Below are 27,231 nucleotides of genomic sequence, written 5' to 3'. Positions count from 1 at the left end.
GAAGAAAAACAAGGCAATAATTACCCCAAATTTTAAGGTAGTGGTTACATCTGATGGGGAAAGGAGAGAGGAATAAAGGAGTGTTGTAGTCAGGGAGGGACATACAGAGGGTTTTAAGATGCTGGAAATAAATATTCTATTTTTTTTAACCTGGGTAGTGAGTACATAAATAATCATTCCTTAAAATTATTCTTTTACATACATATATATGTTTTATGCATGCTTTTGTGTTTGATATATTTCGCCATTTTAGAAAAGGAAAAAAAAATCAGTGCCCAGAACTGAACACACAACTCCAGTTAATCCATACTAGAAAACCATCACCCCTCTCATTTTGAGTATTCTGTCTCTGTTTTTTTTTTAAAGATTTATTTATCTATTTTGAGAGGGAGAACGCTCATGGGTGCACATGCACAGGGGGAGGGGCAGCGGGAGAGAGAATCCTCAAGCAGACTCCCCGCTGAGTGTGGAGCCTGAGGCAGGCTTGATCCCAGGACCCCGATATCTCGACCTGAGCTGAAATCAAGAGTTGGACGTTTAACTGGCTGAGCTACCCAGGTGCCGCCCTGTCTCTTTTTTGAACTGAGGTATAACTTTATATCTCCTAAATTTTCTCTTATTTATTTAGCCATTTTTTCCCCTTGTCCTCCCAGCCAGTCAAGCTCTCCCCAGAGCCAGATCATCCTCCAGGAGAACATATAGAGCGACATTTCTGAGCTAGCCAGGCTGAGGTCCAAGTTGCAGTGGGCAGCTGTGGCAGCTCTTCCAAAAGCCCACCTGCAAGCTTAATGCGCTTGCTTCCTGCCCTGCTTCTCCTGAGGTCATCTGTTTATAGCCCTAGCCTTTAGTGAGCAACCTTAGCAAATGTCTTATCAAGGCAAGCAATGCCTCACATTAGGCCATGTTGATAAGATGATGAGAATATTCTCACTCAGGAAGATTGCTATTTCCTGAAGGGATAAAACCCCACCAGGGAAAACCCCTGTGGTTGCCATAGGTAGGGCTGGTCTCCTCAAGCTGATAACATAGTTCCGTCCAGAGGAGGAAGGCTGAACGCACTTACTTCATTTCTTGAAGCTTTCTGGGTAATTGTGCATCTTTCAAATCTTAAAGACTCACATACTCTGAGCTAGACAGAGGTCCCAACCCTGAAGAACCTCTCCAGAATCCAGGTTGCTGAATCTTCCCTGCTGCCTAGAGACTCCAAACCACACTTTGGCAATGGGCAACTGGGTGGTTAACCACTGGTTCTCAGTTTTGTTTCTGGTAAGTAATGTTTCACTTATCTATTAATTACTCCTAACAGAGTAAGGAGAGATTATGTTTGTTAATATTTCTTTTTAAAAAGATTTTATTTATTTGAGAGAGAGAGAGAGAGCACCAATGGGGTGAAGGGTAGAGGGAGAAGGAAACTCCCTGCTGAGCGGGGAGCCAGATGCAGGGCTCAATCCTGTGCTGAAGGCAGATGCTTAACCGACTGAGCCACCCAGACACCCTGTTTGTTAATATTTCTAAAGTTATTTGAAATGGAACTATTCCATGCCAAGATTGGGCCCATTGAGGCCAGTTATCAGTTAAAAAGCCCAACTCTAAGATTACACGTGTTTTATAAAATCTTCTGTGTATGATGTATTTCACCATTTTAGAAAAGGGGAAAAAATCCAACTCCAGAAATTGGTTGGTAAGGGAACAAATGATATAAACCACAAGTATTTGGAATTTCAATGTTTCATTTTCCATCTTTTTTCTCTTCCATCTCACTTCTAACTACTGCTATGCAGCCTTCATTTCTCTTCATCCTTTCTGTACCACCAACGGCAAGATTTCATAAAATCATTGAATATCTGAGATAGAAATACTCCTGGAGATCATGGCCCAGTGCTGTCCATTTTAGAAATGTAATGTGAGCTGCATATATAATTAAAAATTTTTCTAATACTTACATTGAAAAAGGTAAGAAGAAATAGGTGATATTAATGTCTAGTAATTTATTTAGTCTAACCCAATATATCAATAATATTATCCTTTTGGGGCGCCTGGGTGGCTCAGTCAGTTAAACGTCTGCCTACAGCTCAGGTCATGATCTCTGGGTCCTGGGATCAAGCCCCACACGGGCTCCCTGCTCAGTGGGGAGCCTGCTTCTCCCTCTCCCTCTGCCTGCTGCTCCCCCCCTGCTTGTGCACTCTGTATCTCTCTCTGACAAACGAATAAATAAAAAATCTTTAAAAAATGTTATCCTTTCAACATGTAATCAATATTGAAAATATTAACAAGATGAGGGTGGGCAGTGCTCTTTTTCTAAAACTAATATGCCTTATATGTTTGGCTTATGCACTTTGCTGTAATTCACTGTGTATTTGGGTGTGATGTGGTTTACTTTTCTACCATATTTGTAATTTTATGTATTCCAACTCCTTTGTGTGAATTCATGTATTATAGCAAAATACAAGGGAAATGGGACTAATTTGCAATATCATATGGGAAATCTTTTAATAAATATATGTAAATAAAATACAAAATATTTGTCCCCATCTTCTCCCCCAGAGCAACGGCAAGACATATTTTGTTAGATATTTAATTTTTAATGTTTTCTATAATTTAAAAATGTATGGCTTCCCATAATTATTATTTTCTTAACCATGATACTACAGTTTTCCTAATTAGTTTTTTTTTAAGATTTTTTTTTATTTATTTGACGGAGAGAGAGAGAGCACAAGCAGGGGGAGCAGCAAAGGGAGAGGGAGAAGCAGGGTCCCCAGTGACCAGGAAGCCCGACTTGGGGTTTGATCCCAGGACCCTGAGATCATGACCTGAGCCAAAGGCAGATGCTTAACCGACTGAGCCACCCCGGTGCCCCAATTTTCCTAATTAGTTTTATCTTAAAATACTGAATGTCCTGACCTTTTATAGATGTTATTAATTTGTTTTAAGTAATTTTAGTCTTTTTTTTATGTTCAGTTAGCCAACATATAAATTATGCTTGACATAGAGTTTCCAATAAATTTTCCAGTCAAAAAAAATATTTAAAAAAAGACAAAAGAAAATAATAATGAGATCATTTAATGTCTTTTATTTTTACTAAGGTTTTGAAACCCGATATGTATTTTGCACTTACAGCATATCTAAATTAGGACTAGCCACATTCCCAGTGATCACATGTGGGTAGTGACTATGGCATTGCCTAGGGCAGCTATAAACCAGCTCCTTTATTTTTTACAAGAGAAAATAAGACCCATTTGTCACACAGTGAATGGATTGCAGAGCCATCACTCAAACCCAACTTCCCAGTGTTCAGGCCAGAAATTCTTTACTGTGCATGCCACGTATGCACAACCCCCTTCTCCTTACGCGTGCGCGCACACACACATACACACACACACACATACACCCCATCCCCACTCTTTCTTCCATTTCTGGGCCACCCCAGAGCTTGGAACTCCCTTTGTCCTTTCTCACATTCCTAGATCTTCATGTCATCACCCCTTCTGGGGTCATCTCTTTTCTTCCATTTTTTCCTTTGGGTCCCCTAGGACGACCCGGATGCTTGAGGGAAAAAGGGGTGAGGAGCAATCATATTTCCCTGGAGGGTTGTTTGTTTTGCATTTAACAAAAGGCCAAGTGCTTATTTTGGCAGGTTACCCTATGCTTTATATTTTCAATGCTCGATGCTGTATATTTAATTTCTTTTGCACTAGTTTAGGAGACAGGGAACCTGGGAATGAGTTTCACTTCTGCTGTTAATTGAGGGATCTTGATCAGATTATTTATTTTCTCTAGACTTCAGGTCACGTGTGTGTGTGAGATAAATTAAATAACTAGATTAGATACAAATATAAGCCTGCTTCTAGTTCTAAAATCCTCTGCGTTTTGTATCCCTCTCTTAGGTTTGCTCAGACAGTTCATCACCCATTATGGTGACTCACATTTAACTATGTAGCTTTGAATTTTCACCCCCTACCAATCTTGCTGGCAGGCTCAGACTTCTTGCTATCTCTGACATATACTCCTATGCACTGTTTTTTTTTAAAGATTTTATTTATTTGAGAGAGAGAGAGCATGAGCAGGGGGAAGTGGAGAGACAGAGGGAGAGGGAGAAGTGGACTTCTCAGCAGAGCAAAGAGCCCGACCTGGGCCTTGATCCCAGGACCCTGGGATCATGACCTGAGCCGAAGGCAGAGGCTTAACCGACTGAGCCACCCAGGCGCCCCGCACTGTTTTTTTTTTTTTTAAAGGAATTATTTATTTATTTGCGCGAGAGCATACAGTGAGGCAGGGCAGAGGGAGAGGGAGAGAGAGAGAGAGAAACTCCAGCAGACTCCAAGCTGAGCAGGAAGCTGGTCTCAGGGCTCGATCTCATGACTCCGAGATCATGACCTGAGCCAAAACCAAGAATCGGGCACTTAACCGACTGCATCACCAGGCACTATTTTTTTTAAATAAAAATAAATTATTCAGAAAACATTCTTACTCCTCCTCTTGCCAGGTCTTCTACTTTACTTTCCACCCATATGTAGGAAATGATAGTGAGGGTGGGAAATAGAATTCCTTACTCCCAGATGTCACTCTATTCACCTGGCCCACAGTTGGTGATGGTCTGACGCAGAGACAAAGAACTCTTGGATCCTAAAATAGTTCTGCTCTCTCTAAAGAAACTTCTCTGTCTTCTGAACTCTTGAGATATCTGTGGCTGTCACCTCTCTTTTTCTGTTAGGATCAAAGAATCTCTGAAAGACACTCAAGTCCAGAAATGGTGTCTGAGCAAAGGATGCAGGAAGAAATGGACTAGGGAAGCCTGGTAATAACCCAAATTGCTCCTACTATGTACCTACAATGTACCGACCATTGTATTAATCACTCCACATGTGTTATTTCATGTAAGCCTTGCAGTATTGCTGTGAGGGTAGATAGCATTATTCTCTTCACTTTATAGAAGACTCCAAGGCTTAGAGAAGTTAAATCACATGTCTGTCTAAGATTACAGAGTTAGAAAGTGGTGAGGCTAGAAGTTGAACCCAAGGAGTTTGACTCCAATATCACTTGAAATAACTATGCTATGCTGCTGGAGGTGTGTGAGTGGTCCATATCTAGGGAATCTGAATGTGCCATGTCCTAAGCTAAAGGCTCTCTACTTGTGGGGCTGAGATGGTTCTGATCCATCCTGGGGCCAACAATATATATTAAGGGCATCCCAGTGCCCTAGAGTCCTGCTCCGTTACAAACGAGCACCTCAAAGCTTGGGCTAGAGCTGCGTTGGTTGGTCTACAAGGCAAAGGGGCAGTGGGTTCTAAATTCCCCCTTTGCCCACAGAAACAGACCCTGGGAGAGACAAAAGCAGTCTTAAGAGCTCAAATGAGTCCAGAACAATGATAGGTTAATTTGAAAAGAGACTCGCAATCTAAAAGCAGGAAAATGTGTGTCAGGGAGTAATTAAAGAGGCAGGCCAATCTGGAATGGTTTAGTCCTTTTCGGATGGGTATTGTTATAGATGCTAAATTTATTCTTTGTTTCTTTAGAAATCCATTTATTCACTTATTGCCATCTTTTGGTTGCAATAGTTCGATTGCTCCCAGTCCAGAAGTTGGCAAATGTTTTCTGTAAAGGGCTAGGTAGTACATATTTTAGGCTTTGCAGACCCTATGGTCTCTGTCACAGCTATTCGCTGCTTCCATCGAATTATGAAAGCAGCCATAAACAAGATAAGAATAAGTAGATGTGGCTAAGTTCCAATACCACTTTATTTATGGACGCTGAAATTAGAATTTCATATAATTGTCACATCATGAAATATTATTCTTCTTTTGATTTTTCCAACCATTTAAACGTGTGAAAACAGGGGTGCCTGGGTGGCTCAGTTGGTTAGACATATGCCTTCAGCTTGGGTCATGATCCCAGGGTCCTGGGATCGAGCCCCACATTGGTCTCCCTGCTTGTTGGGGAGCCTGCTTCCTCTCTCCCTCTGCCCCCTGCTGCCCCTGCTTGTGCTCTCTCCCTGTCTAATAAATAAATAAAATCTTAAAAAAATAACATGAAAACAAACAAAAAACTAAAAACCATTCTTAATTTGTAGTCTGTACAAAATAAACGATGAGCTAGATTTGGCCCATGGGCCTTGATTTGTTGACCCTGGTCTAATGAATACATGTCTTGAAGTGCTAACTCTCTCTGAAAGTAAGTTAGATACTAGAGGGATTGTACTCATTTAAAATGAAAACAGATAAACACAAAATAGCCAAAATGGTGACACTATTTCCTATCCCTTACCTATTCCTTCCCATATCCAAATTTTACTTGAGTCTTTGCTTGTTTTTTTTTAAATTTTTTTATTGTTATGTTAATCACCGTACATTACATCATTAGTTTTTGATGTAGGGTTCCATGATTCATTGTTTGCGTATAACACCCAGTACTCCATGCAGAACGTGCCCTCTTTAATACCCATCACCAGGCTAACCCATCCTCCCACCCCCTCCCCTCTAGAACCCTCAGTTTGTTTTTCAGAGTCCATCCTCTCTCATGGTTCATCTCCCCCTCCAATTCCCCCCTTCATTCTTCCCCTTCTGCTATCTTCTTCTTTTTTTTTTTTTTTTTAACATATATTGTATTATTTGTTTCAGAGGTACTTGTTTTTTATTTCCTCCAGGCTACTTGGTTGGGGCTGAACGTTTTCCTCTTTGTGCATGCCTTCCTGTCATATGAGAAAGCCGATAAATACTACTACACAAGAGAAATCCTGGGGGTGAGTATCACAGTTGTGATACGGAGAATCTCTGTTTGTTGTTGTTGTTGTTGTTGTTGTTTGTGACCTTGGTTCCTTTGAGACCCAGTGCCCTGATTTCCTCTAGGGTTAGGGTTCCCAGAAAAAAATACAGGAATTTTTTTTAGAGATTTTGTTTATTTATTTGAGAGATAGAGTGAGTGAGAGAGAGAGCATGAGCTGGGTGAGGAGCAGAGGGAGAGGGAGAAGCCCATGGAGGAGGGAGCATGAGGGGGGGTGGGGGGGCTTGATCCCGGGACCCCAGGATCATGACCTGAGCTGAAGGCAGACGCTTAAATGACTGAGCCACCCAGGAGCCCCCCCAGTCCCGCTTAAATATGAATTCCAGAAAAATCATTTTTTTGGTATATTTTGAATATTGCATGGGACATAGGTATGCTAAAAAAATTACTCACTTTTTAAAATCTGAAGTTCAAATTTAGGTGGGCATCTGGTAATTTTGTTCACTAAATCTGACAGCCCTATCTAGGGCACACTCCCCAGACCCAATGATAAAAACATGGAATAAAGAAAACTATTAAGCAGTCATTTTCAAATGGCTCAAGTACTCCTGTAGGGTGTGAGGGGAAAGCTAACTGGGTAGCACTCCTGCCCCTGCCCCTACTTCAACCAAAGCAGCCTTTACCTGTCTTTTTTTAAGATTTTATTTATTTATTTTTGTGTGTGAGAGAGAGAGAGTGCGTATGCACGAGTGGGACGGAGGGGCAGAGGGAGAAGCTGAGCAGGGAGCCTGACATGGGACTCGATCCCAGGACCCAGAGATCATGACCAGAGCTGAAGGCAGACACCTAACCTACTGAGCCATCCAGGTGCCCCTCAGCCTTTATCGGTCTTATGGACTCCTGCTTATGATTTCCAGAAAGAGTTTGGTTTATAACAAGTAAACAAACAACTTGAAAGCCACCGCTGTGGACTGATCTCACAGAACACCTCTCCATCAAACAAGAGGGATATTTAGAGGGTCTGTGGGGTGAGTGGCGCAGCAGAACTCAAGGTCTGAAGAAAGGCAGTGGTTGGGTGAGAATAATAGGATGGAGAAGGCTGTGGAAGCGGTAGGTAAGAACAGAAGAGGGAGGGTGGGGGCCAGATAGGGTACGTCAATGTGGAGGTGACCAGAGTTAGAAGCATGGAGGTGAGAATGATTCTCTCACAGGCTCATCAGTATGGCCACTATCTGATTAGAAAAGCAAATCTAACTGCTAACTCTAGTGAGTTTTCCAGTAGCAGGGAAGGGATTTGGTTAAATCACTTTCATCTTGATTAGATCATTGGCTTTCCACAAAGACCCATCCGATGTACATGTTTAAAGACACCTTGTCCTTTTAAAAAAATCCTTCTTTTCTCTCTATAATCAAAAGATCCATGTTGAGATCACAACCAATTTGAATGTTCTTTTCATGGCTTATTTCACCCTGCTGTTTTCCATTTTAAATGTTGGTCCTTGATCCTTCTTTGGAAACTCTAAACTCCAAAGGAAGTGTTAATTTATTTTAAAAACAGCTTTTTGGTAAGAGAATGATGCAATAAATGTGACTAGTTATTAAGAGCTTTAATTGCTTTATGACCAAAAAGTCAGCAGCAGAAAAATGAATCATGCTGATATCTTGTGGACATGTCATTCTCTTTGTTTTTTAAAAACACTTAATGATAAATAATGCTACTTTCCGTGATAGCAAATGATACAGAAGTGTATAAGTAAAAATGTGAAAATTGCCCTCCCACCCATTCCCCAGAGATAACCACTGTTAATAATTTGTGTGTGTGTTTGTGTAGATGCACTGACTTAAGCTCACGAATGCATCAGACATACAGGTTTTGTTTTTGAGGTAGGTGCTAGTCTTACTTTTTAATTTCCTGTATACAGTAAAATTCGCTCTTTTTTTCTGGTGTATGCACCATTCTATGAATTTGGATAAACACATAAAGTAGCAAAGAGTTTTTTTTTTTTTTTTTTGCTGTTGTTTTGTTTTGTTTGGGTTTTTTTTTGAGTTTTGTTTTGTTTTGTTTTCACCAAAAAAGGATCACATCGTAGATATTGGCTGGAAATTGCTTCTTACACTTAATGTATTTCAGATAGCTTTCCATGTGAGTATGTAACTAGTGATGTGCTGGAACTAGCTCATATCAGCTTGCAATAGCCACTTATGCGCATCTCTTCCCAGTCCTATATTCAGGGGTGTTCAATGACATCAAATTGGTATCTTGAAATCTGCCACGGTGGGGGTATTGACATCAGATAAGTTGGCAAAGGCTGGAAACCAATCTCCCCTCTTCCCCTGAAAGCTGGTTCTTAAACGTTTACCACTCCTACTCCCCTGCGTGTAGCTCTCATCCTTTTAAGAAACTAACCGCCCATGGCATTGATGTGGCATAATTTATTTAATCATTCTGTAGTTATTTCTTGAATTTGTGCTTCCTCTAAGAAAATACAGAGAGTTATTTGATTCACTATGAAGCAGAGCGAATAAGTAACGGAATAAGCAGTTTGTGAGACATTAATGATAAAAGCAGTTGAATTTGAACATCAGGTGGTGTTGATATCGAAAAGTGCATGTAAATTGGGATATTTTGGTGTGCTGCAATGGGGGGAGAAAAGATTCCCTCTAAAAAGAATTGATCCCATACAGATAGCCCCTCCAGAATATGGAACTATGAAAGTGTAGTCCTATATTTTCCACTCACTTGCCAATTTTAGCTTTAAGAAACCTCTGTGTCTCAAATAAGCATTCCAATTGTTTATTTGCTCTCCAGTGTGGAAAGGCAGGATCTTTGAGATGAGCAGAGAAAATTTACTCAGAAATGGAACAGGATATCTCTCTGAAAAACAGTCGGAGTGTGACTCAGCAGAGGGAGAAAACACAGGTCATATGGAAGAGCCAGCAATGGGAAACAGTAGGGCAGCTCCTGTTCCCTGTGCTGCTGAACACAGGAAGCCATTACGGATGTTAGGTGGATCTTGACTTGGCTTGATGTCACATTGCCCTGGGTTTAGGTGTCGCATGAAAAAGAGTTTTTGTGCTGAAAAGATTATTAGAAAAATTTAGGGGGAAAAAAAAGAAAAAAAAGAGAGAGTTAGAAAAAAAAAAAAGGAGAAATCGTTAACTCTAACCCATACTCTTCCTTTCGGCAAGTCGCTGATGGGCACACATGTGAGACTGGCCAGTCAGCTAATGTGCGACACGAATTGCCTGGTTGCTGTCACCACCTCCACAGCTGTTGTGACATTGGCACACTCCATAGCTTGCAGTCCCAAGTACAGGGAGCTGACTCAGAGGCCAGTTGCACAGAGTCGAGGAGAGAAGTTGGACTTGACTACCATGGAGTTGAGTGTGGTCTGTCCAGCCTATACCTCATCAAGCCCGTTTGGGGGCTAAATACTTCCTTGAAGCGCTGATTCCTTGTCTCCTTTTCTGGCAACTTCTGCTGCTGGATCAGACTGATCTTGGTGTATGCTGCCTGGCCACCCAAGGAAATCAGTTTGAAATTCTGTTCTCAGAAGCTCTCCTTTCTCAAATCTTTGCCCGAGTTTAAAATGTTTGCTCTGAGGGGTTCACTAGTTTTGCCTAAGCTGTATTCAATCATTAAAGGCATCTTAAATATAAATGATTAATTTTTTTATTGTTTGTTTGCGTGGTTATTACATGCTTATAATTGCAACGTTAGAAAATACAGGAAAGAGAGAGTCACCATCTGTAATTACACTTTAAATATATAAGCTTTATTTAAAATGCAAATAAAAACATATAATCTTCAAGATTGTTTTACAAATGACAAACAATGAAATAATAATTGAGTGTATTTTTTAAAGATTTTATTTGTTTGTGAGAGAGAGAGTGAGAGGGAGCATGAGCAGGGACGGGGCAGAGGCAGAGGGAAAAGCAGGCTCCCTGCTGAGCAGGGAGCCCGACACAGGTGCTCCATCCCAGGACCCTGAGATCATGACCTGAGCCGAAGGCAGACGCTTAACCAACTGAGCCACCCAGGTGCCCCAATAATTGAGTGTATTAGGCTAAAATACTCGTTGCAAAGTATTACATCGATAGAATGTATGTGTTAATGTGAAATTATTGAATCCTGTTCTCTTTCATATTGTTAGATGTGTAGTCAAATATTTCCAAGCCACTTGTCATGAGAATTTCTCAACTCACTGGTAAGTTCAGCAAATGTTCTGTCATTTTGCGGAGAACCTGGACCTAGTGTGCTGGCTACTGAGGAAGGGGTGAGGAAGATGCCACCCTGCCCTTTTCCAGGTTTCAGACAAGTGGACTGGGATGTGCTCACCTCCTAGATGATGCGATGAAGCAGCTGATGGTCTCTTCTCTCTTCTGCTCTAGTCGGCATTGGCCTGGGCCCGAGCCTCTGCTCGCTGCCTGAATTTTAACAGCATGCTGATCTTGTTTCCTGTGTGTCGAAATCTGCTGTCCTTCCTGAGGGGCACCTGCTCAGTGAGTCCCAACCACTCCTAGGTCAACTTTCACATTAAAGATAAGAGACCCTGAACTCCTCAGTGGGACAGCCCAATACCTTCAAACCCCTAGGAATGGAAGCCAGGGATCTCCTTTGGTAGCCAAGGGGGTAGGCAAGTATTGGTGTGGGGGGTGGGTATTGGTATGCTTTGTTTAAGACATGTTGGTTATGGGTTGCTGAATTTTATAAACTACCCGGAGACACTGGACCTTGATCACTTTCCATCTGTAGTTCTGCAGGTGCACCCTGAGAAAGCAACTGGATCACAACCTCACCTTCCACAAGCTGGTAGCATATATGATCTGCCTACACACAGGTAACCGAGGCAAACCACAAAACTGCAAGCTCATGAGCATTCAGAATATAGTTTCATTCATCTCTGCATTTAGACATTCAAAAAGTATTTATCGAACACCTGGCACTGTTTGCCAGGCACTATTGTAGGCCTATTTTCTTTCTTTCTTTCTCTCTCTTTTTTTTTTAAAGATTTTATTTATTTATTTGACAGAGAGTGAGAGAGCACAAACAGGGGGAGCAGGCTGAGCAAGGAGGCTGATGCGGGGCTTGATCCCAGGACCTGAGCCGAAAGCAGACCCTTAACTGACTGAGCCACCTGGCCACCCCTGTAGGCCTATTTTCATGGAACTTATATTCGATTCATTTGGGAACAGAATGAGAATACAAAAAATCTTGGTTCTCTCTGCAATCAAGATTTATCAGGCACCTTCCATGGACTGAGCATTCTGCTAGACACTATCCATCGGATTCTCCTTTGCTAGTGGGGCATGCCTACAGTGAGGTTTCTGAGACACCTTTCAATTCCCCGTTGTCTTTCTTTTTTTGTTGTTGTTGATATAACTGTATTTTATTTATTTTTATTTTTTTAATTTAATTTAATTTTATTATGTTATGTTAGTCACCTACAGTACATCATTAGTTTTTGATGTAGTGATCCATGATTCATTGTTTGCTTATAACACCCAGTGCTCCATTCAATATGTGCCCCATCATCTTTCCATTTAGCTATTCACATCATTGCACATCTGTTCAACTTTGAACACTACAGCAGAAGCCAACAGGCCACAGATGGATCCCTTGCCTCCATTCTCTCCACCCTATCTCATCAAGAGAAAGGGGAAGGTTCTTGGCTAAATCCTATCCAGTCCCCAAACATGGTGAGTTGACTCAATGGCAAAGCATCGGCCATCTGGTCACGAGTATGGAAGGGCATGGTATGTTTGGCACCCATTGTGTCAGGCTGAAATTTCTCCTTTTGTAGACAGTGGAGTATGTGACATTTACCAGCATTGCTGGTCTCACTGGAGTGATCATCACAATAGCTCTGGTTCTCATGGTGACTTCAGCTATGGAGTTCATCCAGAGGAGTTATTTTGAGGTCTTCTGGTACACACACCATATTTTTATCATCTACTTCATTGGTTTAGGGATTCATGGCACTGGGTAAGGTCCTCGAACCCTCATTCTCATGCCCTAGCCCCTGACCCTGCATAATTCTTTGCTTCCAATTGTCCTTCTTTGTCTGTCTCAGTGGAATTGTCCGGGGTCAAACAGAAGAGAGCCTGAATGAGAGTCATCCTCACAGGTGTGCAGAATCTTTCAAGCACTGGGATGATCATGACTCCCACTGCAAGCATCCCCAATTTGAAGGGCTCCCCACTGAGGTAAGAACCCCAGAGACAAGGATAGACTCAAGTTAGAAGCTGTTATTGCTATTGTTGTTATTATTACTCTTATTATTGTTCCTGTTACTAGTTCAGTGCTGTGCTGAATACAATGGAGGATATATTCACAAGGCTCCTTCCAGCAAGGAACTCCATTATCCCTGGCAATAGGCCAGGGAATTACCATTAGCAGGGGATCCTGAAGAGGAAGGACTAATGGTTATTGCATGTTGTGAGACCCTATCTAAAAGTAATAATGATACCTCTCACATTATTAATAGTATTTACCATGGGACAGGTTTCCTGTGTAATATGGATTGTCTCTTTTATACATAGCAATAATCGATGAGGTAGGTATTTTTTGGTCTCCATTGTGAGACAATAGGACTAGGATTCAAAGAAATTCAACTGTCAGGCTCTCACAGTAAGTAACCAGTGGAACTGGAATTCAAGCCCAGGCTTCTCAGATTCTAAAGACTGCGCTCTTAACCACTGAAATCCAGTCAATTTTATTGGGGGGAAGAAATGCATTCTTTTCTCCCCAGCTTTATTGAAGTACACTTGACAAATAAAATTGTATATATTTGAAGCATACAATGTGGTGAGTGACACATGCATACTTTGTGAAATGATCACCATAATGAGATTAATTAACACATCCATCACCTCACAGTTACCATTTTGTGTGTGTGGGGTGAGAATGCTTAAGATCTACTCTTCGAGCAAATTTCAAGTATGCTATACAGTATTATCAACTGTAGTCACCATGCTTTACGTTAGATCCAGAGAGCTTATTCATCCTATGAATGAAGTCACATATCCTTTGACCAGCATTTTTCCATCACTTCCCCACCTCCCATCCCAGACCCTGGTTACTCACCTTCCTAGTCTCTGTTTCTATGAGTTCAACTTTTTTTTTTTCAAGCATTCTCGAAGTCAGTTTTCTTTTGTGTTATAAGAACATGCTTGGAAATTATTATTAAATAGTGGACAACCAAGAAACTGGGTTCCAGGGAACTCAAAGTGTGCCTTGGGGTAATTATTGTGGATATCATGGTTTACTTTTACATGCTCATAAAATATGTTAGATGGAGGAATAAATGGAAGGGAAAGGTCGACTTGTGGTGTCTCAGAGTGCTCTGGGGGTGATTAAAGTCTTTAAATCAGTTGCAGAATTAAGAGCAGTGTCTTGATCCTCATCAAAAATGGGAATAATATCTTTTAAAAATCCCCTAAAGTTGGCATTTCAAATCAGTTGAGAAAATATATATATCATTCAACAATTTTTTAGGACAATAGGTTTGTCCATCCAGGAAGAAAAGCTGAATCTTGATTCCACACTTTGCACTAAAATATGAATCAGGAATGCATGGATCAGGGATTTAAATGTTAAAGAAAGGAAAGAAATCATAAAAGCATCCTAAGACCATCTGGGAATTTTTTTCTAATACCGGAGGATTAGCAAAAAATTCCCTCAATAAGATTTAAAAAAACCTTGAAGTCAGAAAATAAAATAAAATAAAATTGAAAAAATATATATTAAAATGTATTCTATGTAAATTTTTAAGTTTTTATTTAAATTCTAGTTATTTAATGTACAGTGTAATATTAGTTTCAAGTGTAGAATTTAGTGATTCAACACTTCCATACAACACCTGGTGCTCATCACAAGTGCACTCCTTGATCCCCATTGTCCATTTCACCCATCCCCCCATCCACCTCCCCTCTGGTAACCATCAGTTTGTTCTTATAGTTAAGAGTCTGTTTCTTGGTTTACCTCTCTCTCTCTTCTTTTCGCTATGCTCATTTGCTTTGTTTCTTAAATTGTACATGTGAGTGAAATCATATGGTATTTGTCTTTCTGTGACTGACTTATTTCGCTTAGCATAATGCTCTCTAGCTCCATCCACATCATTGCAAATGGCAAGATTTCATTCTTTTTTATGGCTGACTAATATTCATATATATATATATATACATATATACCACTTCTTCTTTATCCATTCATCAGTTGATGGACATCTGGGCTCTTTCCATAATTTGGCTATTGTGGATGATACTGTTATAAACATCAGGGTGCACATATCCCTTTGAATTAGTATTTCTGTATCCTTTGGGTAAATACCTAGTAGTGCAATTGCTGGATCATAAGGTAGTTCTATTTTTAACTTTCTGAGGAACCTCCATACTGTTTTCCAGAGTGGCTGCACCAATTTGCATTCCCACCAACAGTGCAAGAGGGATCCATCCCTTTACTCTGCATCCTTGCCAACATCTGTTGTTTCCTGTGTTGTTAATTTTGGCCATTCTAACTGGTCTAAGGTGATGTCTCATTGTAGTTTTGATTTGCATTTCTCTGATGATGAGTGATGTTGAGCAACTTTTCATGTGTCTGTTGGCCATCTATGTGTCTTCTTTGGAAAAATGTCTATTCTGTCTTCTGCCCATTTTTTAACTGCACTATTTGGTTTTTGGGTGTTGAGTTTGATGAGTTCTTAGTATACTTTGGATACTAACCCTTCATCAGACATGTCATTAGCAAATACTTTCTCCCATTCTGGAGGCTGCCTTTTAGTTTTGATGATTGTTTCCTTTGCTGTGCAGAAGCTTTTTATTTTGATGTAGTCCTGATAGTTTATTTTTACTTTTATTTCCCTTACCTCAGAAGACATATCTAGAGAAATGTTGCTATAGCCGAAGTCAGAGAAATTACTGCCTATGGTCTATTCTAGGATTTGTATGGTTTCATTTAGGTCTTTTATCCATTTTTGAGTTTATTTCATGGATGGTATAAGAAAGTGGTCCAGTTTCATTCTTTCGCATGTTGTTGTCCAGTTTTCCCAACACCATTTGTCAGAGAGACAGTCTTTTTCCCATTGGATGTTCTTTCCTACCTTGTTGAAGATTAATTGATGATACAGTTGTGGGTTCATTTCTGGGTTTTAAAATTCTGTTCCATTAATCTATGTGTCTATTTTTGTGCCAGTACCATACTGTTTTATTTATTTATTTATTTATTTATTTATTTATTTATTTATTTTTAATACTGTTTTGATTACTACAGCTTTCTAACATATATCTGGAATTGAAGACTGGAATTGTGATACATCCAGTTTTGTTTTTCTTTTTCAAGATTGCTTTGACTGTTTGGGGTCTTCTGTGGTTCCACATAAATTTTAGGATTGTTCTAGTTCTGTGAAAAATGCTGTTGGTATTTTGATAAGGATTGCATTAAATCTGCAGATTTCCTATGGGTCATACACACATTTTAACAGTATTTGTCTTCCAATCCATGAGCATGGAATATCTTTCCATTTCTTTGTGTCGTCTTCAATTTCTTTTATCAATGCTTTATGGTTTTCAGAGTACAGTCTTTCACCTCTTTGGTTAATTTTATTCTTAGTTATTTTATTATTTTTGGTGTAATAGTAAATGGTGTTGCTTTCTTAATTTCTCTTTCTGTGGCTTCACTGAAACATTTTTTTTTTTTTTTACAGTCTTGAGGTCTTTTATTTTCTTTACATTTATCATGCCATGAATTCATAGGGAATGGGTTCCAGCAGTTCAGGCTCCTTTCCATTAGTTCTCACAAAGTGTGCTTCTCTGGGTGGGGCAGGCTGGCGCTTCAGGTGAACCCAAGTACCTTTCTCTTTGGCTTCCTTCTTTTTCTGATCATTTTCCTTCACACGCTTCAGGAAGCTGTCTCGGCTCTTTGAGTGTTTAATATGCTCAATGCGTACATTAATTCTCTTGGCAAGAATCTTGCCCTTAACTTGTTTGTTTACATCAATGCCAACAGCATGCTGAGTAACATTGTAGACTCTTCCAGTTTTGCCATGGTAACATTTGTGGGGCATTCCTTTTTGAACAGTGCCCATTCCCTTGATGTCCACAATATCACCTTTCTTATAGATTCACATGTATGTGGCCAAAGGAACAACTCCATGTTTTCTAAAAGGTCTAGAGAACATATAGCAGGTACCTCTCCTCTTTCCCTTTGTGTTGGTCATTTTGGCAAATTACTGGAAGATGGCGGTTCCGGCCGAAAGGGAAACATTTGTTTTTAAAAAGCTCTATGGTATACCATTTTTGTCAATTTTTTAATGTGATCATTTTTAATGACCTTGAGGGCATTATGCAAAGTGAAATAAGTCAGATGGAAAAAGACAAATACTGTATGATCTCACTGTATGTAGAATCTTACTTTAATGAACCTAACTCATAGATACAGAGAACATATTGGTGGTTTCCAGAGGCAGGGGGTGGGGAGTGGGCAAAATGAGTGAAGGTGGTCAAAAGGTACAAACTTCCAGTTATAAAATAAATAAGTCATGGGTATGTCATGTACAGCATGGCAACTGTAGTTAATAATACTGTATTGCACATTTGAAATGTGCTAAGATAGTAGATATTAAAAGTTCTCAGCAGAAGAAAAAGTTTTTGCAATGATGTATGGTGACGGATATTAACTATACTTATTGTGATCATTTTGCAATATATACAAATATTGAATCATTGTGGCGTACACCTGAAACTAATGTAATGCTATATGTCAATTATATCTCAATACAAAAAATGAAATAAAAATAAAAATTAAAAAAAGACAGTTGGGTATTGGCAAAAAAATCTGTGTGGTATGCCATTTTTGTCATTTTTTTCTCAGTAAATAATAGGGCCATTCCTATACTCGTATACTTTGTGCACACCTTAATTATATCTTTATGCTCCATTTCCTAGAAGTGAAATTTCTGGGTCAAATAGAAGGAATGCTTTTAAGGCTGTTGGGATGTATTACCAAATTGCTCTCTGGGAAGATGCTAATAATTTGTCCCTCCACTGACTGCACATGTGAATGTGCCCATCTCCCTGCATCCCAGTTAATGGTGGGCATTATTGTTTAATGTTGTTTTCCAATCTGAGAGGCTAAAGTGCTATTTTGGTTTAATATTCATTTCTCTGATTACTTCTGAGGTCAAAAATTTTTTTGCCACATTGTTATTAGCCATTTCTTAAATGTATTTTTTGTGTGTTTTCTCTGACGACATGGAGAATTTTTTTTCAAATCAGGAGAAGCATCAAATTGTATAATACCCGCTCTCAAGTTCACCTGCCGCATCTCTGCCCCTTTCCTCCCTGGAGATACCCAAGGAAGTTGTTTGCTTGAAACAGCATAAGAAACCTCATTCCACACAGTTCTGATGTTTCACGCTGAAGCAATTTGGCAAGAAAGGACATGACTTAGCATTGCTAGGAAATACATTTTTAGTAGCTCCTGTGCATGTTGAAGCAACCTGCTACCTTTGAGAGGATCTCAGGGATAGGAAGGCTGCTTTAAAAAAGAATGTAGAGAAGATAAAAAGTATAGTACTATGTTAGGTGTTTTGAGCACTTGAGAAAAGATGTGATGGATAAATACCAAGTTTTATATAGTGTTAACCAATAGTGTCAGCCATGCGCTTTCCCTTCTTTGTTAGTTTGTTTTGCTTTTAATCATCTGCTTCTCTCTTGGTTTTTCAGTTTGGACAAATTGTACTGGAAGACTGTCTTGGAGTCTTAAAATTAAAATTTATATATAATTTAAGACTATATATAATATACATTATATGTATAATTACCACATATTTTATTTTTGTGCTTTTCTTTGCTTCCTAGTGAGACTTGTAAAACTTCAGGAAATGATCTGCTTTATGAGTAACAGATTAGCAAACAAAACCATTATAATTTATTCCTTCCCATTTCCATCTGTGAGATTTGGTGAAATTAGTGGCTTAATAATGATACACATCAGAGAACTTAATAAATATTATTGAATGAAGAAATGAACTGCTACACATATAAATCCTCAGCAGGAGATTAATATGTAACCTCAGTCTTTATTGTTTCTCTGTGCAGTCTTGGAAGTGGATCCTTGTACCAGGGGTTCTTTATATCTTTGAAAGGATTCTCCGATTTTACCGCTCGCAGCAGAAGGTTGTGATTACCAAGGTAAAGAATATGCACTTTCTGGGGATCCTGGCTGACTCAGTGGGAGGAACGTGTGACTCTTGATGTTGGGGTCATGAGTTCAAGTTCCACATGGGGTGTAGAGATTACTTTAAAAAAAAACTTTAAAAAAGAATATGCACTTTGGGGCACCTGGGTGTCTCAGTCGGTTAAGCGTCTGCCTTTGGCTCAGGTCACGATCCCAGGGTCCTGGGATCCAGATCCATGTTGGGCTCCCTGCTCAGCAGGGAGCCTGCTTCTCCCTCTCCTCCCGGCTTGTGCTCTCTCTCACTATCTCTGTCACTATCTGTCTGTCTCTCTCTCAAATAAATAAATAAATAAATAAATACAATCTTAAAAAAAAAAGAATATGCACTTGGGGCACGTGGGTGATGAAGTTGGTTAAGCGTTTGACTTCTGGTTTCGGCTCAGGTCCTGATCTCAGGGTTGTGGGATGGAGCCCTGCGTCGGGCTCCACACTCAGGGCCAAGTCTGCTTGAGGACTCTCTCTCCCTCTGCCCTCCCCCATTAAAATAAGTAAATAAATCTTAAAAAATGTTTTTTTTTTAAAAGAATATGTACTTTCTTCTAGCTATCATAAGAGTTCTTTTCTTCCTGATTATAGGAATAGATTGTAATGTTGTCACTCTGAAGGGAATAAAAAAGAGCTGGAGGCAACATACTTTAGTTCCCCCAGTGCTGGACGGAACTACGGGGAAAAGTTTTGGCAGAAATCACCAGCATGGGTCTTCGTCAGAGGCTGCAAACAGGTGGCCTGGGCCAGTCCACAGACATCCTTCGGTTGGCCCACACGCTGACTGCTTGGAAAGTTGAATTGGTTGCTGACATTTAAACATCCGGAGGGAGGCTTTCACAGTAAAAGAAAAATGGCCCTTCTATCTTCTACTGAAGAGTCAGGCAACCTGATAACGCTGAGTTGCGGTTCCATAGTGCACCCACCATCTGGGCAAAGTCACTAGTGCCCCCTTTCGAAAGGACTTCTGCTCGCAGTTCACCACCGTCGCCAGCCCTCCCACTTTACTGATTTAGTTCATCTGCCTGTCCCTTGTCACCATTTGAGTTTGCCTCCTTTGGCCTCTGTGCTTCATTCGCAGGTTGTCATGCACCCATCCAAAGTTCTGGAATTGCAGATGAACAAGCGTGGCTTCAGCATGGAAGTGGGACAGTATATTTTTGTTAATTGTCCCTCCATCTCTTATTTGGAGTGGCATCCCTTTACTCTGACCTCTGCTCCAGAGGAAGACTTCTTCTCTATTCATATCAGAGCAGCGGGGGACTGGACAGAAAATGTCATCAGGGCTTTTGAGCGGCAGCAGTCACAAATTCCCAGGTGGGTCCTTGAGAGCAGCCGAGACCCAGAGCAGAGGCAGACAGGCAGAAAGGAGAAAGCAATTCCTTGTTGCACCTTAAATCTGGTGCAATCGAATATGATTAAGATAAACAGGCACTACACGAACCATGGAGACAGCTATGTCCTGGGAGGGATGTTTGAGGGGCTGGAGGTGAGACTTCCCTTGCCCACTGTCTTCTGTCTGCTGCCAGGATTGAGGTGGATGGTCCCTTTGGCACTGTCAGTGAAGATGTCTTCCAGTATGAAGTGGCTGTGTTGGTCGGAGCAGGAATTGGGGTCACCCCCTTTGCTTCCATCTTAAAATCCATCTGGTACAAATTTCAGCATGCAGATCACAACCTTAAAACACAAACGGTAACTCCCTCATACTTCTTTCCATCTGGTCTGGGACTGACAAGTCCATTGCTTTCATGGCTTAAGCTCTTCACAACTGATCCCTGGAGCTACGAGTGAGTGATCTCCTCTCTCTGCCAAGGCATTCATTTCTGTAAGATTCATCATAGGAACAGGGTCTTCATTTTCAATTTGGAGTTTATTTTTTTAAAGATTTTTTTTATTTTTTTATTTGAGAGAGAGAGAGAATGAGAGATAGAGAGCACGAGAGGGAAGAGGGTCAGAGGGAGAAGCAGACTCCCTGCTGAGCAGGGAGCCCGATGCGGGACTCAATCCCAGGACTCCAGGATCATGACCTGAGCCGAAGGCAGTCGCTTAACCAACTGAGCCACCCAGGTGCCCTCAATTTGGAGTTTAAAATCACCTTGAACCGGAGCGCCTGTGTGGCTCAGTCGTTAAGCGTCTGCCTTCGGCTCAGGTCACGATCCCAGGGTGCTGGGATCGAGCCCCGCATCGGGCTCCCTGCTCTGCGGGAAGCCTGCTTCTCCCTCTCCCCCTCCCCATGCTTGTGTACCCTCTCTCACTGTCTCTCTCTCTCTCTCTCTCTGTCAAATAAATAAATAAAATCTTTAAAAAAATAAAAAATAAATAAAATCACCTTGAACCATAGATGATGTTGGAAGTCTTTTCTCTTAAGGGAAGTCGTGAGAACTCTGGACGTTCATGCTGCTCTGAACAACTGATTTTTCAGGTCACCCGTAGACTTGACCAACAAATATAGAGTATATATAATAGTCATGTCACCACAAAGGCACTTGAATAAGGCTATGTTCTCTCTTGCTGGTTCCAGATCTATTTCTACTGGATCTGTAGGGAGACAGGTGCCTTTGCCTGGTTCAATGACCTGTTGGCTTCTCTGGAACGTGAGATGGAGGAATTAGGCAAAGTGGATTTTCTAAACTACCGTCTCTTCCTCACCGGATGGGACAGCAACATAGTGAGTTCAAACAATTGATTGAAACACTAATTCCCATGTTAGATGCAAGATCAATGTCAGACAAGGTCGTGTGTGCTGATTGGAAATAATGATTTCTTACCTGCCCTCGCCCCACCCCCAAGTTTAAAAGTGGCTGAAGGAAGAGACAGCTGTCAGGATCTGCTTTTTCTAACTTTTATTTCTTTGAATCCAGGCCGGTCACGCTGCATTAAACTTTGACAAGGCCACTGACATCCTGACAGGTCTGAAACAGAAAACCTCCTTTGGGAGACCCATGTGGGACAATGAGTTTTCTACAATAGCTAATGCCCACCCCAGGTAAGTGTATTCTCCTCTAGTTAGTTGAGTTTGCAGAGTTAGGGTTTAGGAAAGCTATTACAGCATGTTGAACACTCTGGGGGCAGAAACTATTTGCACCATTCTTAGCTTCTCGCTTCAAGCTGAACAAAATTTCATCCGGGGTTTTAGCCAAATAAGGGTTATGACCTTGTAATGGATGAGAAGATGTTTTCTGCCCCTACATTCCCCATTCAAACAGTGAGGCAAGGGGACTCAGTTCCGATCAGTATTACCAAATAAAAATGGAAAACTGGAAAAATTCAAATGCATTGTTTTTGGCCTTTAATAATCCCTACTTAAAGTAAGAAAGGTTTGGAGTGTATTATCTAGTTAACTGATAACCTGACCTCTGTCTTCCTGAAGAGTTTTGAGATATGCTAGAGCATATAGGAAAACCTGGTGCCATGGAATCAGCCATTTCAAGGGGAAGGAGATTGAGCTGATCATTAGATAAGTTCCTGGAACAAGTTGGCAGCTGAAGATCAGTTCAATTCCACAGACATTATTGGTTTACCTTCTATAAGCTCAGCACTCACTATTCTAGAAGTTTTGGAGGTTGAAAGAGAAATAGAATATGGTTCTTGCCCTCAAGGAGCACACATTTTAATAAGAGGTGCATACAGTCAACTCAAAACAGAATGATGCTCTCTATGAAACAAGTACGTAGACATGGAGGGAAGGAAAGTCTATGCCCATGTGGGGTGATCAGGGCAGGCTTCATGAAGGCAGTGGTGAGAACACTTAGTCACTTGGATTCAGATGATCCTGGGTCCTAATGCTAGTTCTGACACTTTCCATTTCTGGGACCTTGAGCTAGAAAGTCCTCTGATCTTCTGATTTCTTATCTATGAAATGGGGGTTATATTAGTAAATGCCCTCTCTACTCACTTGCAGAATTGTTGTAAACATTAAGCAATACATACATGAAAAATGCTGTGTAAACAGTGAAGCAGCATTTAAACGAAAGAGATTATGTTAATTATTGTGTTGAGCTGACCATAGCTGAAGTTGTGAGAATGGATGAGATTGCCAGGAGAGAGGGTGGCAGAGGACAGAGTGAGGAATGCTTACATTGTGTGGGAAGGGAGAAAAATGAGCCAAGGAGGAAGTAGGAGAATGTGGAGAGATGGTGTCACAGAAGCCAGGGGAGGAAATATTAGAGAAGTGTGGTCAACAATGCTGGAGGAGTGGCAGGGTCCAGAAAATGCTTATTTAATTTAACAATGATCTAAGCATACTTATAGACAGAACAGGAGCCAGTGGATAGGAATAAAGTAAATATGCAAAAATGGGGAGAGGGCTAGGGTGGCCATGATAAAAGATGGGCAATAAAGGGTGCCTGGGTGGCTCAGTCAGTTGGTTAAGCTTCTGTCTTCAGCTCAGGTCTTGATTTCAGGGTCCTGGGATCGAGCCCCACATCAGGCTCCCTGCTCAGCAGGGACTCTGCTTCTTCCTCTGCCCCTCACCCTGCCTGAGCTCTCTCTCTCAAATAAATAAAAAATAAATAAATCTTTTTTAACAACAGATTTTATTTATTTATTTGACAGAGAGAGACACAACGAGAGAGGGAACACAAGCAGGGGGAGTGGGAGAGGGAGAAGCAGGCTTCCCGCAGAGCAGGGAGCCCGATGCGGGGCTCCATGCCAGGAACCTGGGATCATGCCCTGAGCCAAAGGCAGACGCTTAACGACTGAGCCACCCAGGCGCCCCAATAAATAAATCTTAAAAAAAAAAAAGATGGGCAATAAGAGTTGGCGAACAAGTGGAGAAATTGTAGGAGAGTTCCTCCCACATTGCTTGTGGGAATGTGAAACAGTGTGGCACTTTGGGAAAACTCTGGCATTTCCTCAGAATGATAAACATAGAGTTACCACCTGACCCAGCAATTTCGCTCCTAAGTATATACCCAGGAGAATTGAAAACAGCCTTTGCTCTCCACACAAAAACTTGTACATGAATGCATGCAGAATAGCCAAAAAGTGGAAATAACTCAAGTATCCATCAGCAGATGAAGGGATAAACAACATATGGTATATCCACATGGTGGGATCTTATTCAGCTGTAAAAAAAGGAATGGAATACTGACACATGCTATGACACAGATGAACCTTAAAAATAGGATGTTAAGTTCAAGAACCAGACCCCAAAGGCCATCTAGTGTATGGCTCCATTTATTTTATTTCATTTTTTAAAAGATTTTATTTATGGGCGCCTGGGTGGCTCAGTTGGTTAAGCATCTGCCTTTGGCTCAGGTCATGATCCCAGGGTCCTGGGATCAAGTCCCACATCAGGCTCCTGCTCGGCAGGGAGTCTGCTTCTCCCTCTGACCCTCTTCCCTCTCATGCTCTGTATCTCTCATTCTCTCTCTCTCTCTCTCTCAAATAAATAAATAAAATTTATTTGAGAGAGAGAGAGAGCACCAGAGAGCACAAGCAGGGGAAATGGGAGAGAGAGAAGCAGGCTCCACGCTGAGCAGGGAGCCCGACGCGGGGCTCAATCCCAGGACCCTGGGATCATGACCTGAGCCGAAGGCAGATGCTTAACGACTGAGCCCCCCAGGCGCCCCTCTATGATTCCATTTATATGAAATGTTCAGAACAGGCAAATCTAGAGATTAAAAAGTAGATTTGAGGGGCGCCTCAAGGAAAAGACCCATAGCACAGTTAGAAAGATTATCCTTGGCAAGAAGGCTCACCACCTCTTCAGTGTGAGAAATTTTGGAGTGGGGATAGATGCACAGTGGATGGCTCTAACTTGCTATGTGCCAGGCATTTTTCGAATTGCTTTACATACATTTTCGTTTAAAACCCCAAAACAACCCAGTGAGGTGGGGCCTATTTTGATCCCCGTCTTACAGGGGGGAAACCTGAAACAGAGAGGTTAAAGAAACTTGCCTGAAGTCACCCAGCTGGAGTTAAGTGTCAGAGCTGGTATTTCAACCCAGATAGCTGGGCTCCAGGGTCTAGCACTTCACTTCTACCCTGCACCGTTGTCTCCCGAGCTTCTGTTCTTCACAGAACAGGCAAGGCTGCCCGCGGAGAGTGTGACAAGGGCTGAGAGTGCGTTGGGGGCTTGCGGGCAGAAAAGGTGAGAAAACTACCATGAAGAATGTGAGGGAGTCAACAGCTGAATAGGCAAGGCTGTTGGGAGTAGTAGAGGTCTAGCGGAGGCAGGTTCTCCAGCCTCACTGACATAGCCCCTTTCACTGGATTCTAGCCCTTTCAATTGTTCGATTCCTGCAGGTCTGTGGTGGGAGTCTTCCTATGTGGTCCTCAGACCCTGGCAAAGAGCCTGAGCAAACGCTGTCACCAATACTCCAGTCTGGATCCCAGGAAGGTTCAATTCTACTTCAACAAAGAAAACTTCTGAACTACAAGACCGAGGATGCTACTCTGCATTTTAGTCTCTCCTCTGAATCTCCCAACAACTTACTTGGTCTAATCAAGTTTGGGCAGCCCTTAAAGGACAGTAACATGCCTCTGTTTCTGACTCCCTGGCCTCTCTTTTTTGATTGGGTTCAACTTGGATGTCACTGATCTTCACGAGGCCACGATAATTGCAAAGGCCATGGATCCTTTCTTGGGAAAAGAACTGTAAATCCTTCTGAAATGCCATGACTGCAACAAGGCCTGAGAGCCGAGGTGGTTGACAGCTAAACGACTTGACCCCAGGTGATATTGTTGATTCCAAGTGTTACTTGGAATCTCCCAGCCTTCGGTCATATTTTCCCCTCCCTCTCACCTTCAAAGAAGATTTGTAAATAGGGTGATTTTTTTTTAAATAAAAAATTTATTGAAGAATTAATGACAAAACATAATCATAAGCATAAATAATAAAACAATGAACATAAAATCACCAAGAACCCCATCCCTATATAACACTATGTACATTCTTACTGTTATTTAAAACATGGTCTTATCCAGTGTGAATAGCAATTTCTGCTTTACTTATTTTTGCTTGTCAAGAAATGAAGGATTTTCCTCTTTGCTTAATGAATGAATCTTATTACTTAATCTAGGTTCCCCATTTGGGAAAGAAAATCTTGAAACGATGCTAATTATAATTGAAATTATAATTGAAAGTCAGATATATTATCATTAGCTTACATGGTTCTGTTGGAAATAACTGCAAAAACTCGAACTCCATCTTAAGATGACAGTCAACAGGGGCTCTTTAATCATCATTTTTACTAAGGTGGTTTACGAACGTTTCATTTTTAAAAAAGATAATTTAAAACTTTTATACCATTTTTCCGGCTCTTCCCTATTTATTAAGGAATCATTCACCTAATGACATAAGCAAAATGTCTTATCTCCTATTAAAATGCTTTTTATTTCTCCCATCCACCTGGCTCTGGGATGTTAGTAATCACAGTGATCAGTAGAAGCGAAGAAGACGGGGGGGGGGCCTTAAAAAAGAGGGGAAAAAAACCCATACTTCATTGTGCCCCAAAACAAGTCAACTGATTAAATTTGTAAGAATGTTTCTACTAAATTAGCATTATAGCACCTATTTCTCTACCATTAAGTGACCAAAAATGAATAGATGGTTGTTTCTAATTATCCAAAAACCTGAATGACTTGAAGGATTGGTAAGATCCATTTTCAGTAACTAGTCTGAACAAAACAAAGGTGTCATGAACTCACGGCAGCTAATTGTGTTTCATTTAATTGGACATCAGAAAAAATAGTAATGGATGTTTCTGTAGAACAGATTGGAATATCCCTGCTGTTGCTGATTTCCTGGATTTCAACAATCTAAATGAAATTTAATAAGGCTTTAGGAAAATGCACAATGGAACCTGGATGATTTGGCTCCTCTTAGACAACTGCTGACCACATAATTTGATCTTCGTTGATTTTGATTTGGAATCTTAGTGTTCCTTGAAACTTACATAATGAGTTCCTAATGAGAAAGGCTTCACTTTCAGTTTTCAATGTCTAACTATATCAATACTTTGAGATAGGACTACTGCTAAAATCAACATGTTAAGGCCTAGAATATTCATGGAAGTAGGCAGAAAAGGTAATGATAATAAATCCTATGTATAATCAACATCCAAGCCTGAATTGGGAATGAGCAGGATACCCAGAAAGCTCCTCAGCTGTTTTGGGCGTTTTTCTTCCTAGGTTGTAATATGAAGTAGCTTATTCAGCGAATTTTTTTCGTAGTAAATGTTTACATATCAGAATAGAAAATCCCTCAATTTCAATGTCTCTCATAAAGTTGATTATCATTGCATTATTTTGCTTGACATGTAAGCAATATGCTATTACATTCTCTA

The 27,231-nt window shown here is 40.8% G+C and overlaps 1 protein-coding gene across 2 annotated transcripts; it reads left to right on the top strand.

The window, feature by feature from the left end:
• Positions 1-1,170: 1,170 nt before the first annotated feature.
• On the top strand, positions 1,171-25,907 carry NOX1 (NADPH oxidase 1). Of its 2 annotated transcripts, XM_025875313.2 has the most exons (13): positions 1,171-1,266; positions 6,641-6,736; positions 11,110-11,220; positions 11,474-11,558; positions 12,266-12,417; positions 12,522-12,703; positions 12,792-12,924; positions 18,817-18,909; positions 20,022-20,257; positions 20,470-20,632; positions 21,462-21,608; positions 21,802-21,926; positions 25,190-25,907. In XM_025875313.2, the coding sequence occupies exons 1-13, from the start codon at positions 1,222-1,224 to the stop codon at positions 25,314-25,316; spliced, it is 1,695 nt and encodes a 564-aa protein (XP_025731098.1). In that variant the 5' UTR covers positions 1,171-1,221; the 3' UTR covers positions 25,317-25,907. The 2 variants fall into 2 exon arrangements, with proteins under 2 accessions (XP_025731098.1, XP_025731230.1); XM_025875445.2 differs by lacking the exon at positions 21,462-21,608.
• Positions 25,908-27,231: the final 1,324 nt, after the last annotated feature.

The sequence above is a fragment of the Callorhinus ursinus genome, unplaced genomic scaffold (assembly GCF_003265705.2).
Source record: "Callorhinus ursinus isolate GAN/ISIS: 27379988/994484 unplaced genomic scaffold, GSC_fseal_2.0 scaffold67, whole genome shotgun sequence".
NCBI lineage: Eukaryota > Metazoa > Chordata > Mammalia > Carnivora > Otariidae > Callorhinus > Callorhinus ursinus.
The sequence above is the reverse complement of the archived record's forward strand: the minus strand, read 5'-3'. Positions and strand labels throughout refer to the sequence as shown.

Bases quoted from the DNA above. Each gene is read 5' to 3' on its own strand.
- NOX1 (XM_025875313.2), top strand. From the start codon at position 1,222: ATGGGCAACTGGGTGGTTAACCACTGGTTCTCAGTTTTGTTTCTG. The intron at 11,559-12,265 runs GTAACCGAGGCA...CTTTCCATTTAG, and splicing joins TATGATCTGCCTACACACAG to CTATTCACATCATTGCACAT. The intron at 12,418-12,521 runs GTGAGTTGACTC...CTCCTTTTGTAG, and splicing joins CTATCCAGTCCCCAAACATG to ACAGTGGAGTATGTGACATT.